The 14831-nt window shown below is 33.3% G+C and overlaps 1 protein-coding gene across 1 annotated transcript in view; it reads left to right on the forward strand.

Annotated features, from left to right (window-relative positions):
* LOC143250649 (uncharacterized) overlaps positions 1-14352 on the forward strand; it is a 92877-nt gene extending 78525 nt beyond the window's left edge. The window contains exon 3 of the mRNA XM_076501513.1: positions 11261-14352. Within this exon, the coding sequence (XP_076357628.1) occupies positions 11261-12996 (1736 nt within the window). The 3' untranslated portion in view covers positions 12997-14352. The remainder of the gene's footprint in view (positions 1-11260) is intronic.
* Positions 14353-14831: the final 479 nt, after the last annotated feature.

The raw sequence follows: 14831 nt of genomic DNA on the forward strand, positions 1-14831 counted from the left end.
CACTTTAATTAAGTATCACCAATTTTCAAAGTTATTTTAACCATTCTTTGTAAGCAGCGTTTGGTCAAACGTCAATATTTAAAACTGTTTTGAAATTTGTTGATTTTTTTTACACTAGTCATTGATACAAATATTAATCTAACAGTAGTTTTAGGGAGTTTTAAGTAAACAATTAATTCTATACCTTTTCCAAGTAAAACAATATCACATCATATCTGACCTGGCTTATCATAATTTTCACCATCTATTGTTGCTTGCAATGAACAGAATAATCAAGAGGTTTGCATAATGAGGACTCTCGCATTAAACATATTAATAGAAATATTTGTAGTGAGGAGCATAAAAAGAGCAGGATTAGGATTTGCTTCGTTTTGCACAGAACCAACAAACATTCGCTTTCTCTTGTTCTTATTTTTTCTACTGTAGTAGGTGGTAGGAACTCTAAATGAGAAAGCTGTTTAAAATGTTCAAAGTGTTCCTTGATTGTTTTGGAGATAGAAATAATCATGTGCTGTTGTTGTTGTTGTTTTTTCGTGAGTGCTCCCTGGAGCAAAATATGAGAATAAATTACTTAGTAGGATCCAAGATTTAAACAAATAATTGACAGGGATATGCTAAGAGCAATAGGTGGGCTGAATAAACCTGTAGGATACTCTTCACGAGCAGAGAAAATGATATGCGCCACATACACTGGTAGGGAAGTAAGATGTTCAGGAAAAATATGAATATATTCGTTAAAGATAGTTTAAATTAAACTGACTTAGTAATGAGAGAGCTCGGAAATTTAAAAATAAATAAACTAATATATAATACGGTCAAAGAGTAGTTTGGGAGTAGGGATATTTGAGGCTTAACAAGTTCAGTCATAGATTTAAATATAAGTGTTAAATTTAAATATAATTATAGCAGTTTCAGGAATAATTGTAGATATTATTATGCTGAAAAAAATCATGAGTTCATGGCTGTAGTTGAAATGAAGGACAATTAATCACAGAAATTATTTTGAAATTTCAGGCTACAAGTTATTTATCAACGAGATAATTTTTTAAAAAGGGTGTGAAGTGATTTTGTATGCAAAAGTTGAACTGCAGCTGTTAGAATTGAAAACATGAAAAATGGTAACCAACATATTAAATCTATAAGTATTGCAATCATTCGTTTCAGAAATATAAAGTAATTGTGAAATTGTGCAAAGAGATCACAGTTGCTACTTGTAAGAATATCGACTCTATAATTATGTGAAATTTTAAGTCTGGACACATTAAACGGTATTGTTTTCAAAGGTTTCGTCAAGTAATTCAGAATGGTTTTGTATATCAAACTGTCTAAGAGACAACTGATGAGAGGATGTCATTTTAGTTTTATTGTTAACCACTAATGACGATAATATTGTAAGAACTAAAGTAGAGCAACATTTAAAAGAGTGATAATTGAATAATTAAATGAAAAGTAATCAAATTTTAGTCTTGTTTTACTTTAAGAAAGTTAATTCTGAGACCACAAAACGAGATTTATTATTATTGAATTGGAATAGTTTTTAAAAGGTGATGTTGGACTGATATAAGTAGTGTTTCATTTAAATACATTTTATACAATTCAAATAGGTTTAAAAATAGTAGAAAAGGTCAAACAAATTACATTAATAATGGTATAAAGAGAAAATCAAGGGTTATAAAAGTTATAAATTTAAAAAGTTTGAGATTTACAGAAATGGAGTAATACCAGTGGTTTGGTTCAAACAGAAATGTAATCTAAACAGTTTATGAGAAACAGCTGATTTATAATGTAGCAGATTTTTTACAATATGTTATAGGTAAGTAAAATGTTCAATGAGGTGCACCCTTGTTTTTTTAACTATTAGAGATGGCTAAGCTTTGAACGTTTTTGTTTCTTCTATTTTTTACAAGAAGAAATATTAGTAATATTCATGACCATGAGTATTCTATGGGAAATATTGTAATTGGCCTGAATCATGTAGACATTAATTTCTTGATGGTAAATAAAATACTTAGAATCTAAACATAAATAAGGTACAAAGGCCAGAGAAAAATTAAATACGTGAACCTCTTTTAGTAGGTCATTTGACAATAGGTGAGTGCCTGAGAATAGAAATTGGTAAAAATAGGAGTAATACGAGTTGCTCTATAAATTAAAGCCAAGTTAGTCTTGCTTCTGTTGTGGGAAAAGTTATAGAAATCTTCATAAAGTAAACTTTACAAAATTATTGAGTGAAATACAACGTAGGTTGATCAAAAGGAAATTTTACTTACTAATCAGTTATCCTTTCTCAAACATGTCATATGAATGATGAATCAGGTGTTGATTTAGTGTACTTAAGTTTTCAGAACGAGTTTTCATTTACAAATCAAGTAGGTAGAAATATAAAAATACCAGTTAATTGGACAGTAGTATACCAGTAAGAAAGAAAGCAGGACATTAATATTAATGGAGTCCAATAAGTCTTCTTGACCCTAGTTACCACAGGAGAGTGTAACAAACAAACATTCCCTTGTTTTTATTTTTCTATTGTAGTTCGGGTTATAAGTGTAAATATATAATTTGTTATTTTGTGCTTACATTAATGATAGTGATTGGAGCAAAATCAGTAAAGCTTGAAAATTAAACAGTTGGATATTTTAGTCGCACTGAAGATGTTTAAATATTACATGAATTAATTGGTAAGTTAGATAAATGTTGGAAATATGATCTTAAATTATAGTATGTACTAAGAAATTCACTTAGGTTATTGTATTTTGGATCACACATTTAATGTAGGTGGGAACCAACCTAATGACATCAAGGTAACGAAGAAATGCTCTGTTGCTAGCAGTAAACTTATGAAATGTTTAAGACTATGTATAGATATGATTACAAGTCTAAAAAAGAAACTATCATTCTATACAAATCTCCAATAAGACCTCATTTGGAGTGCTGTGTATAGTTTCTACCTACTTATTTAATAAAGACATTGACTTGCTTGGAAAAGTTCAAAGAAAGGATTCTGCGACGATTCTAGAGTTATTACTTCTTCTCAAAAGAATAGTAAGAAGGACACTGATGTGGTAAAGATCTCTAATTTATTTATAATACATTCCGAAGATAATAGGACACGACAGCGCATGTTTAAGATTCGGGGATGACAGGCTGGGCTCCGACCAAGTGATTTTTACTTTTCTGGCAGGATGATTAACTTTATGAAATGAAATGGTGAACACAGTAAAGATGGCCAGCAAATTTTGAGGTCTTAAGAGGAAAATTGATTAGTTGTTGAAAAATATAAGTTGCATATACTTTTCTACGAGCAAGTAAGCAAGATTAGACTTGAAGAACCAAATGATCTCTTGTTATGCTATGCCATATTAAATCTTTATTATTAATGTGTATGTTTTTTTCTTATAGCAAAGCCACATTGGGATATCTGCTGAACCCGCCTAGGGGAATCGAACCCCTGATTTTAGCGTTGTAAATCCGTAGACATACCGCTGTACTAGCGGGGGGCTTTATTATTAATGAATTACATTAATGTAAGTTAAAGTTTTATGTGATTTATCATGTACTAATACTGTATGTATATAATATTAATAGAGGCTTATACTAAGATACCAATAAAGCATGTAAATCATTTAAACACAATGAGAAATCATAAGCCTTCTTTCAACTCTCACTTATATAAGTATTATATACTCCCAGTTTATTTCTAACTTATTCGATGGGCTGTAAAGGAGAATAGAATTCAATCTACATTTACGTTGCTATCTGGTAACACTTATCTATTATTTTGAAAAGACTTTAACTTTAACCAATTCAACATTATTTTTTTTTCAGTTGGACAACCAAAGAATATTCTAAGACTAACTTGTTTTTAGAGATACCAACCAAACCCTGTTATGATGAGTAATACATCTACCTTTTTAAAGATAGCGAGATGAAAACTGTAGATATTGTAATTCGAAGTATTATTTTGCATATATTATAGCTGGTTGACTTGATAAACGAGTAAGCATAAAAACGTATGATTTTTTAAAATCATGTGTCACATGGTGTTGATTCCCAATGTTTAAAAACTAGCACATTAGTATCTCCTTACATTTCACACTTGACCCAATGAAAAAAATTGTATATGCGTGTTACTGGAGTAACATAGGATAACATGAAAAGTGCAATAATAAATAAATCTTAATGTATCTAGAGATGTTTTGTTTATAATATTTGGCTTGTTTTTGTGTGTTTTATAATAGTCTAACTATTATAGTTATTATAAATTTTTACGTCGGTTAGAATAAAACAAACCTTTATCTGATGTTGTTTTTCGTTTTAATTGTAAATAGTTTCTTCTTCAGTAAGTACGAAAACTATAAAAAACATGGTTCTAAATATTTCTTTCAGGTACACGTTAGACGACAACAATAAAAAATGTTAGCAAAGATAAAATGCTCAAACCTTTTTCTGCCTGAATACTGTTCATAGGTATTTTCGTTTTCTTTTGATATTTGTTTACTCCTTGAGGGAAATGAAGCTTTATCAAAGAAACAAAGTCACTTTATGCTTTCTTTAACGATTTAAAAGTTAACGAGGAAACTGAAGCAGAGTCGCCTATATGTCTTGTCATCATAAAATAAAAAGCGTAAATTTAATATAATAAAGTTCTGTCTGAAGTGTAATAGATTAGTTACACTTTTTAAAAGGATGTAGAATTAATTAATCTGTGTTTATTCTCACTTAATGTCATGTTTATTATCTCCTTTCAAAAAATAGTCCATTAAAAACTTGTAAACAGGATGAAAAGGGGGGGACATTTGACCCCTGGAATTTCGGAAGAAAATTTATATCAATAATTTGATTTTAAAAAGTATTAAAAATTAAATCATATTTAAATATAATTGACGATTGGGTTTCATTTGGTTTGAATTTCGCAAAAAGCTACACGAAGGTTATCTGCGCTAGCCGTCCCTAATTTAGCAGAGTAAAACTAGTCATCACCACCGACCGCCAACTCTTGGGCTACTCTTTTACCAACGAATAGTTGGATTGACTGTTACATTATAACGCCCCCACGGCTGAAAGGGTGAGCATGTTTTATGCGATGGGAATTCGAACCCGTGACCTTCAGATTACGAGTCGAGTGCCTTAACCACTTGGCCATGCCGGATCTATAAATGACAAAATTTGGTGTAAGTAAATAAGCCACAATTAGCCAAAGTAACGCATTCAAGTGCTTGTGAACTTTATTTTTACATATATCTAAAGCATAGCATAGTTTCAAATCGATTTATTGCAGTAGAACATTCTAAAAAATTCGACATCTAAACGAGTTTCATAACGAAGATAACGGATTAGTGTCACCAGACTGAACAGGTTCTGCGGTAAATAATCTCATCTCCCATTTTTTTTTATGATTACCCATGATTACCAGATGATTACAACGTCAGGTCCATCAGGGTTGTTGAACCAAACTTTAGGAAATTATTGTTTCATTAGATGCTCATTATTGTCAGGGCAATGTATTGTATCTGTACTGTGGGTCCCAATAGAGGAGCTTCTTTACGTGATTTATTTTACTCTAACACACATACACAGAACCACAAGGGGATCTAAACGCTTTTGAACTGTGTAAACAGGTCTGAGATGTGTACTAACAAAAACTTAAATCACGCATAAGTTTTTAGCCATTAATTATGCAACTCTTCCCCCCCTAGCGTCTCTCTGTCTCGAATGATTCATAATCAGAAACAGAGCCCAAAGTTGACGACTCTGAGCAAACGGAACTTGGAGGTCAAGGGAGTATAATTTGTCTTTTTTCTCTTTATATTTTCTGTGTTTCGTTCTACTGCCTCCAAATAGATTATACTTTACAGTATTAAAATACCTCAGGGGGTGGTTCCTGATGTTTTCAAAAGATCGGGTTGTAAAATATAAAGGTTCATTTAATAACTAACCCTAAGCATTCTTCTAGGTTTATACTACAATGAATTAAAGTGTTAGGAATTAATTAATCGTGTCCTTATAAAAGTCTGCGTTTACAATAACAACGCTTTTCACTGTACAGTATGGATACCAACCATTCAAAGCTAACAATGAACTATCTTTCTTATAAAGCAGAGCGTATTCAACGACATAACGCAGGCTGAAGATTCGAACCTCCAATACGAATCTTGATGTGCAATCCTGCTGGGAATGGATAAAAAAGAAAAAGAGAAAGAGACTGCATTATGATTAATTATCCGCGATATTTAAAGCGTAAAAAAAACTAAATTAATTAAGTACAGCAGGGGGTCTTTAATTTTCAAAGTATGAGTTGCTGTTGCATTTCGCTTTCTATTTTTTCTTTATAGATAATAGCGGATTTCCAAACACATTGTAAATACGTTTTAAAAACCGTTTAACATAGAACACAAAGCATGCGATTCATTGCACCTGCAGAAATAAAGTTTAACATTTCTTACAGCGCTGACATATATTATTAGTGTGTTCATTCCAAAAGGACAGTGCTCTTCCATATTGGAACATCATGGATGTAAACATATTTGATGAGACATTTTCTAGTCTGTTTGTAGATTGGGTGGGAAAGGAGAGTCAATTGGTCCCTTTATTCAGTAAACATTACACCTATGAATTTTTATATATATATATTTTGGGGGCTTCATAAAGGGCATTTTTTATTATTCTGCTTAACTTACATCAACGTACGTAATTAAACTGACTTCTCCCACAGGGTGCAGAGACGAAAAGACTTCTATGTAGTATATTTTTGTTGTTAACTTTTAACATTATAATAATTATAATTTGAAAGCACATTCACGGTACCACTTTAGCTCACTAGACATCCGGACGGCCAACATAGCGTGAAAGAATAAATGAATGCCACTTGAGTTATTAAGCATCCTGACGGCCCTAAGTATCTAGGTGGTTAGGACGCTCGACTCACAATCTGTAGGCCGCGGGCTCGAATATCCGTCCTACCAAACACACTCGCCCTTTCATTTGTGGGGGTGCTATTATGTGACGGCCAATACTACTGTTCATTGGTGAAAAGAGTATCCCAAAAGTTATCAGTAGGTGGTGATGACTAGCTACCTTCCATTTGGTCTTTCACAGCTTTATTAATTAGGGGCGGCTTACTCAGTCAATCCTGGTGTAGCTTTACGTAAAATTCAAACCAAACCAAACTTAAACCATACATATATGCTGTATAATGAAAAATCAACGTGTAATAAATCTGTATGTTGTTTCTTCCAGTATTCTTATCATTTGTGTTGGATAAAAACATGTACTGTTATGTACTTAGAAACACAATAACTCGTAAATATATGTTTTAAAATACAGTTTCGTATGAATAGCTGTTCTCAGAGATGAATAGAGCATGCATAAAGTGAAAACTATCCATCTCTCAGAATAATACCCGTAACAATGTCTCTGTTAGTCGTCGTTTAAAGCTTTTCCTGATAAAGCAGAAATTTGTTAACTAGAAACCCAGTAGTTAGCGTGCCATCTGTGGAACTAAGGATCGGTGGTTCGTGTCCATTTACCGCCCCTCTTCAAATCATGCTCCGTAATTTGGAGCTATGGATGTATTATAAGAGTAACAGTGAAATCCCTTTTTTTCGATCTGACAAAAGTAAGCTATGAGATGTCATTTGGTAGTGTTGAAATGCTGCCTTCTCTCCTGTCTGTCAGGGATGGTTACCACAGATAGTACATAAGTAGTTTTATGCTAAACATAACGAAAAAATATATTTTCTAATTTATTAGTTTAACTTATCACTGGTTCACCATATTCTCTCTTCTATTCATATTTCATAATAATATACTTTACTGTGGTCATAGAAATGTTTTGTTCTTTTTTTTCTCAGAGTCTCATGGACAAGGAACGTTTCGTTCTTTCATTAAAGGTATCGTCAGGGTATTTCTTAAGTAATCAATGAACATAAGCATTAAAAATAAATCAGGTGCATTTTTAAGTCCACTTGATTGTTTCACAATAACGTATTTACTCCTTCAATTTAATTCATAAAATGTTATCACTTGAAGTTCACTCTTATTCATCAGGGTTGTTGCTTTTATTTTTTAAATTCAAAAACTAAAGTCTGCTTTAGTGAATAGCTGTTGTTATTTCACTTACCAGTTAAAAGTCTACACTAACTGATCCCCAGAAGTATGAGCCAGTTAGTTTAATTTTCATACGTTTCGTTACTCCTTCAGTAAACGTTGTTGATCAAAAAGTGTTTTTGTCTCTTTTTCTCTAAGCTACGAACAATCCTTGTTATAGTGGACAGTATCGTTTGTTCGAACTGTTCGATAAAATACATTCTAAATGAGTAGGTTTTGTTTGGCTTACTACGTCACTCTGATTGTCCAGAACCTATTCTTCAGGATCTTATTTACAGTGTCCTTTGTTTTATTATGAGATTTTCTTTCATTTATTGACTAAAACCTCTGCAAATTATGCTTATTTTCGTTATAAATGCCAGTACCATCTTGCCAACTGTACGTGTAATGTTCTCAGTGCAAAATAGATATCTATTCTGTTTTATATGATAATATCTCTTTAAGATATAAACATTCACCCTAGAATGCTGTAGAAACTGCTTAACCATAATAATAGACACATTTGGAATTTGTTTATACCTGACTCCTTTCTTATGTTTCTGACACCTATTTTCTATATTAGAACCCAACATGACGAATGTTTTTCGATGAAATATAAGAAAATATATATAAGAAATATATATTCTTTACATACTGCTGTAAACAGCATTTACACATGCTGTAATATCTTCTACCAATAAATAATTCAGAGGAAACGAACGACTAGGCTTTGCTAATCACACAAAGAAAGAACTTAATGAGACATTTTCTTGGTACAAACAGGCTGATCTGCCTCCGCTAGGGGTGGACTATAAGAAATATTTTATGGAGACACGCCCCCTAGTTGTCATAATTTTCTACGATTACTCTGTGGGTTCTTCAGTTGAGTTTTAGGTGAAGGATTTGTTTCGTGACTACAGACGGAACTCCAAGTCTAACTCGTGTATTTCAAACGGAAAATTACACTGTGTCATTGCTAGAGGTGGACGCTGTTATTTATTCCTACGTGGTGGCTATGTCTTTCATTAGTCTAGGGCGTGAGGCGCTTCTCTCTTCTTTTCTCTTTCTTATTTTAAAGGCAAAACGGAATGAAATAGCAACCCTGCCTTTTTGAAGCGACTGAATGATCGCGAAAGCTTATATTACATGGAATCGTACATGTCATGATTTAAATGTTAAGATCTGTGAGTGCACTTAGTTAAGCAAGTTCCACCCACAATAGAAGTGTTTTGTGTACCATTTAAAATTTTGATAACTTATCTAAGAACTTTATTTTGTGAGTTACACCTTTATATAATGTCGAAGAAAATGTATATTCGAAAGCCCTCTCGCAAATGGCACCTTAATTCAAAGAAGCAGTGATACAGCTTCATTCGTCTGTATTCTGTCTTACTGACTTCAAGTACTTAGTTTCTAACTTGTGATCTTCTTCTCCGATAGTCCATATTTAATAAAATTCGCAAATTACGATGTTTCTCCAGCTATAACCGGTGTGCAAAAGATATATAATTTAAAAGTTCACGCACGCTGAATCTTACAAAGAACCAGAGGCGATAAATGACCAGAGTGATTCTGGATAGTTCTAATCTTGATATGTGTGTGAGATAAAGCTTTAAGCAAGTATTTCTGATTATTAAGGAATATCAGTAAGATTCCGACATAAAAAGTAGCGCAGAATACATCAAAAGTTAAGTAAAATATTCACTTAGTGAAATATTAAAAACAACTTTTAATTTTCAAATCAAATAATAACAGTCAAAACTGTGCAATGATAGCTTAACACGTGCGTTATTACTGTACACCGATTTTTATAGTAAATATTTTAATTCCATAATCACTGGAATAATTTTAATCTCTGTACTTCACGTTTTTTTCGCAAATTTATGGATATTCTGGTATTGATGTTACATTAGAGCTCGATTCCAAAATAACTAATGGCACTTCTGACAGCTTTTAGTAGAGAAAAATTGAACCAGTTTAGGGTTCTTTGAAACTGACTGTTATATACGTAAAACAGAAATATAATTTAAAAATAAAATTCATATTTCAGTTTTAAAATTTGTCTTCCTACTATCGTTACCTAATATTTATTCCCCACTGATTAATTTACTATGTATTGACTGTATGGGGAGTTATATTGCAATAACACATAATTTGAACTAGCACGACCAGGTAGTTAAGGCACACGATTCGTAATCCGAGGATCGCGGGTTCAAATCCCCGTCCCACCAAACATGCTCGCCTTTTCAGCCGTGTACGGTCAATCTCACTATTCGTTGGTAAAAGAGTAGCCCAATAGTTGGCGGTGAGTGATGATGATTAGCTGCCTTCCCTTTAGTCTTACACTGCTAGATTACGGTCGGCTAGCGCAGAGATCCCTTGTGTAACTTTGCGCGAAATTCAAAACAAACTAAACTAACTTATATCAGCTATTATTCTATTCCTGTATGGTATACTATTATAAGAAATGTTTTAAACCCTATTTGTGCTGTCATCTTATTATGTAGCCTAATACCTATCCAATATATAGTTTGCAGTAAATTGTCCAGTATCTAATTGTGAATGTAATGCGCATTTTTACCCTCCAAATACCTCCGGAAAAATTGATTGTTCATTATATCCACGCATGTCCAATGGGATAGATGGGACGTAAAAGGACATGCTATGGGAATCAGAAGATGGTGAAATAAAGGTTCAAGGTTTGTTTGTTTGTTTGTTTTGAATTTCGCACAAAGCTATTCGAGGGCTATCTGCGCTAGCCGTCCCTACTTTAGCAGTGTAAGACTAGAGGGAAGGCAGCTAGTCATCACCACCCACCGCCAACTCTTGGGCTACTCTTTTACCAACGAATACTGGAATTGATCGTTACATTATAACGCCCTCACGTCTGAAAGGGCGAGCATATTTGGTGTAGCGGGGATTCGAACCCACGATCCTCAGATTACGAGTTGAACACCTTAACACACCTGGCTATGCCGGGCCGATATTATATTATATTGTTAAACAAGCACATATATATATATCTTCTGACTCTTTGAATTAAAAACTTTAGACTTCAATATTCATTATAGAAAAGTTTGAAAAGATTTGTTTTCTCGTGATACACATAACTGTTGCGTGTTTATTATATATATATTAAAAATACTAATTATATTGTTTTTTATTCGTTTACCAGAACACACCAATATACCTTCTGGGTGCATAGTTTGCACGTGGTGTCAGAAAGTAGGAATGAAACTTTTTACCTTGAAGAAAACAAATGGAAGCAAAGCCTTCTGTAGCGAACTTTGCTTTACTCAGTGTCGAAGGGCTTCTTTCAAAAAGAACAAAGTCTGTGATTGGTGTAAACATGTGAGACACACTGTGAACTATGTTGACTTCCAAGACGGAGATCACCAGCTTCAATTCTGTAGTGACAAGTGCTTGAACCAATACAAAATGAACATATTTTGTACAGAGACTCAAGCTCATATTCAAATGTATCCACATCTCAAAGAAACCACTTGTAGGGTAGCTGGTAGTGGTTCATTGAATTTAATTACGCCTGATCTCTGGCTTCAGGACTGCAAAACACAAAGTTTTATGAACTGTCATGATAAAAAAAGCCCAGAAACAGGTGAGGAAAGTGACACTTTACCTTCAGAGAAAAATAAAAAGATATCACCTTTCTCTTTATCTACTAAAAGTTTTGTAGGTTCTTCACTCCAAGAGGATGAAACCCCGACTCGACAATCTTCCAAAATCAAGGAACAAGAGAAGCTACGTCGTTCTGCTCGCAGTTCTACAATATATACAGCTATGACCTCTATACCACCCCTTGACCAAACAACACGTTCTCCAAGTAGTTCGAGCAGCACACCACACAGCCCTATCAACATGTGTACTCAAGGTAGTCTATTAAATAGTCCTTATTCGACAGTCAACCCTCACCAATCGGAGGCTTCTATGAACGTGTTTCCTTCTCTCCATTTTGGTTCCGATAAATTACGAAATCCGGTGATTCTTTCGAATTTATATCCATCTTCTCTGAACCTCATGGCTCAGCAGCAGATGGAGTCTTTGCTCCGAATGCAACACGGACTAGGGATTAGACCGAGCATCACGCCTCTTCCCGTTCCCCCTGGTTTAATCTCATCTATTCCTCCCCTATCACAAGCTAATGTCTCTAGCGCGTTTATGAACTCTCTACCTAGTCCTTTTCCTCATGCTCAAACGCAGAACCCGTTTACATCCTCTCTCCTTCCTCCAGTGACAGTTATGGTTCCTTGTCCTCTTCCATTTCCTGTACCTATCCCCATACCTCTTTTTCTTCCTATATCCTCTTTCGCTAAATCCCAGCTTTCAACTGGAGACAGAAAATCTGAAACTCAGTCAACATTGGCACTAGATGAAAATAACAAGAGTGGTAAAATCAAAATAAGCTCTCAGACTGAGGATCCTTCTTTCAAAAGAGTTGATTCTGTGATAACCAAACTGATCTCCGAAGATCAGTACCCTGCTTCCCACTCAACCACTTCTCGACTAATTCCTTTAGAAACAGATAATCCACCTCATATTTCAAACGTAATAACTCAAACAACTAACCAGGGAACTAGACAATTAGAAAATTTCAAGTCACGGAATTGCTCTCTGGAACCGGGAAATACCGAAGAAGATAATTTAACTTCAAATGACAGTGATTTGGGAGAATTAGGCACTTCTATATCAAACATCAATCGTGTCAACTCTTACTCATTTTCTAAATACACTCCTAAATATGAAAGTGATAAGACAAATGTGAATGACTCTACAAGCTGTTATAGCACTGCAGTTAAACCAGGTTATTTCAAACAAAAAAAGTCATCACCTGAAAATCTCCAATCAACATATACGTCCAAAAGAAAATGTATACAGAAAAAATCAACAGAATAGGAATCAACTTAGAATTAAATTAGTCCTTAGCTTTGTTTAAGTCTGTTATAGATTTTCAGAATAACTTCTGATTACTAAACAGTATTACTTAAATTTGTCATCTAGAGCAAAGCAACCTATATTATCTCAGTAATAACTACATACTCGTCCGTCCTATTGCCATAAATAGTGAAAGAGTTGAATAGAAACAGCCTGAATGTAAACAATGCTTGACAATGAAATTCCTCTGATTTAATTTTTTAACTAGTTCCTGTACATAATAAAGACTATCATCCATCATATTTGAAACTCTTCGAATTTTAAAAACACATAATTATTAAGCTACCATTTTTATTATGTATATTAACGCGTGTATTGGCTCATTTTTAATTAGATGCAAGTACGCTGAGAAAATATCTTATTTAAAAACACATGTTGTCGAACCGGTTCACATTAAACGCTTTCCAAATGCTTCACCAACCATTAATTATCCTTCCGGTTCTGCTACTCTATATCAGGCAAGCCATATTCTATTATGATAGTTTGGTGGTTTGTGAGTTAATCTCATATGTACATATTTATTCCACAGAATAAGCTGTCAAAAAATAGCATATCTATTAATATAAGCATAATGCTGTACAAATTAAATATTCTTACAACATTGACATTCATTTAATTATCTAAGAAATACCAGTCTTTTTATTACTATTTAATTTATATTGTATTTTTAACATCACTAATTGAAGTATTTCTGATAACAACTCAATATAAAAAAATTTGGTTTAAAACACATCTTCGAAATAATCTATTCTACAGAAAATATATTATTCGGTGATATATGAGAATATTTCTTGACACATTATTTGCTGGTGCGATTTAGGATTGTTGGTGTTTTCAAAATCCTAAAGTGGAGAAATCATGTTCGCAATTTGCCGGATCACAACCTGCTATAGAAACCTGATCTTTCTCCAAACGCTTGTAAAGTATAAAAAATATATTTCAGCCAGTACATTTTCATTTGCATTTCTTAATATATTTATAAATCCTATTTAGAACACTGTGGACTAAGATTGTCTCTGATTAACTGTTTAATATTGACATCAAGATCGTAATCTTGTATAAAGATTAACTGTTTAATATTGATATAAGAACCCCAATCTTGTATGAATATTCTTCCAAACCTAAGCTTTCTTCAAAATAAAGCAAAATCAATTATACCTTAAGCTCATTCAGAGTACAAAAGGGCTTCTGTTAGAAGCATTGGTTTCGAGAGTATATATATATATACGGTTGTGAATGTACATTTGAATTTTTTTCAGGACTAATAAGTTTGTGTTTTTTTCCAAATTGTCTTGGGAAATAAAATAATTTCTTTTATTTTTTTCTGTATTCAAGCTATTGATACAAATTATTAAGAAACTTTTAAAAAGATTGAATTTATTTTTCCACAGAATGTGACATAAAATTACCTACAAAGAAATTTTAAAAAATTGAAACCTAAACATAATGTGAAAACCTACAAAACCTTCATGACACTTACATATTTATTTTCAAATTTACAAAGTATTTATGATTCTTCACTTTTCATATTACGACAGGTTAAGTTACAAATTTTTTGATAAAGCTTTGATTATTTCTACTACTCAGGCTAGCATGGCCAGGTGGTTAAGGCATTCGACTTGTAACCTGAGGGTCGCCGTTCGAATCATTGTCACCCTCAAATATGCTCCCCCTTTCAGCTGTGGGTCAATCTCACTATTCGTTGGTAAAAGAGCGCCCAAGAGTTGGCGGTAGGTGATGATGACTAGCTGCCTTCTCTCTAGTCTTACATTGCTAAATTAGGGACGGCTAGCGCA

The sequence above is a fragment of the Tachypleus tridentatus genome, chromosome 5 (assembly GCF_004210375.1).
Source record: "Tachypleus tridentatus isolate NWPU-2018 chromosome 5, ASM421037v1, whole genome shotgun sequence".
Classification (NCBI taxonomy): Eukaryota; Metazoa; Arthropoda; class Merostomata; order Xiphosura; family Limulidae; genus Tachypleus; species Tachypleus tridentatus.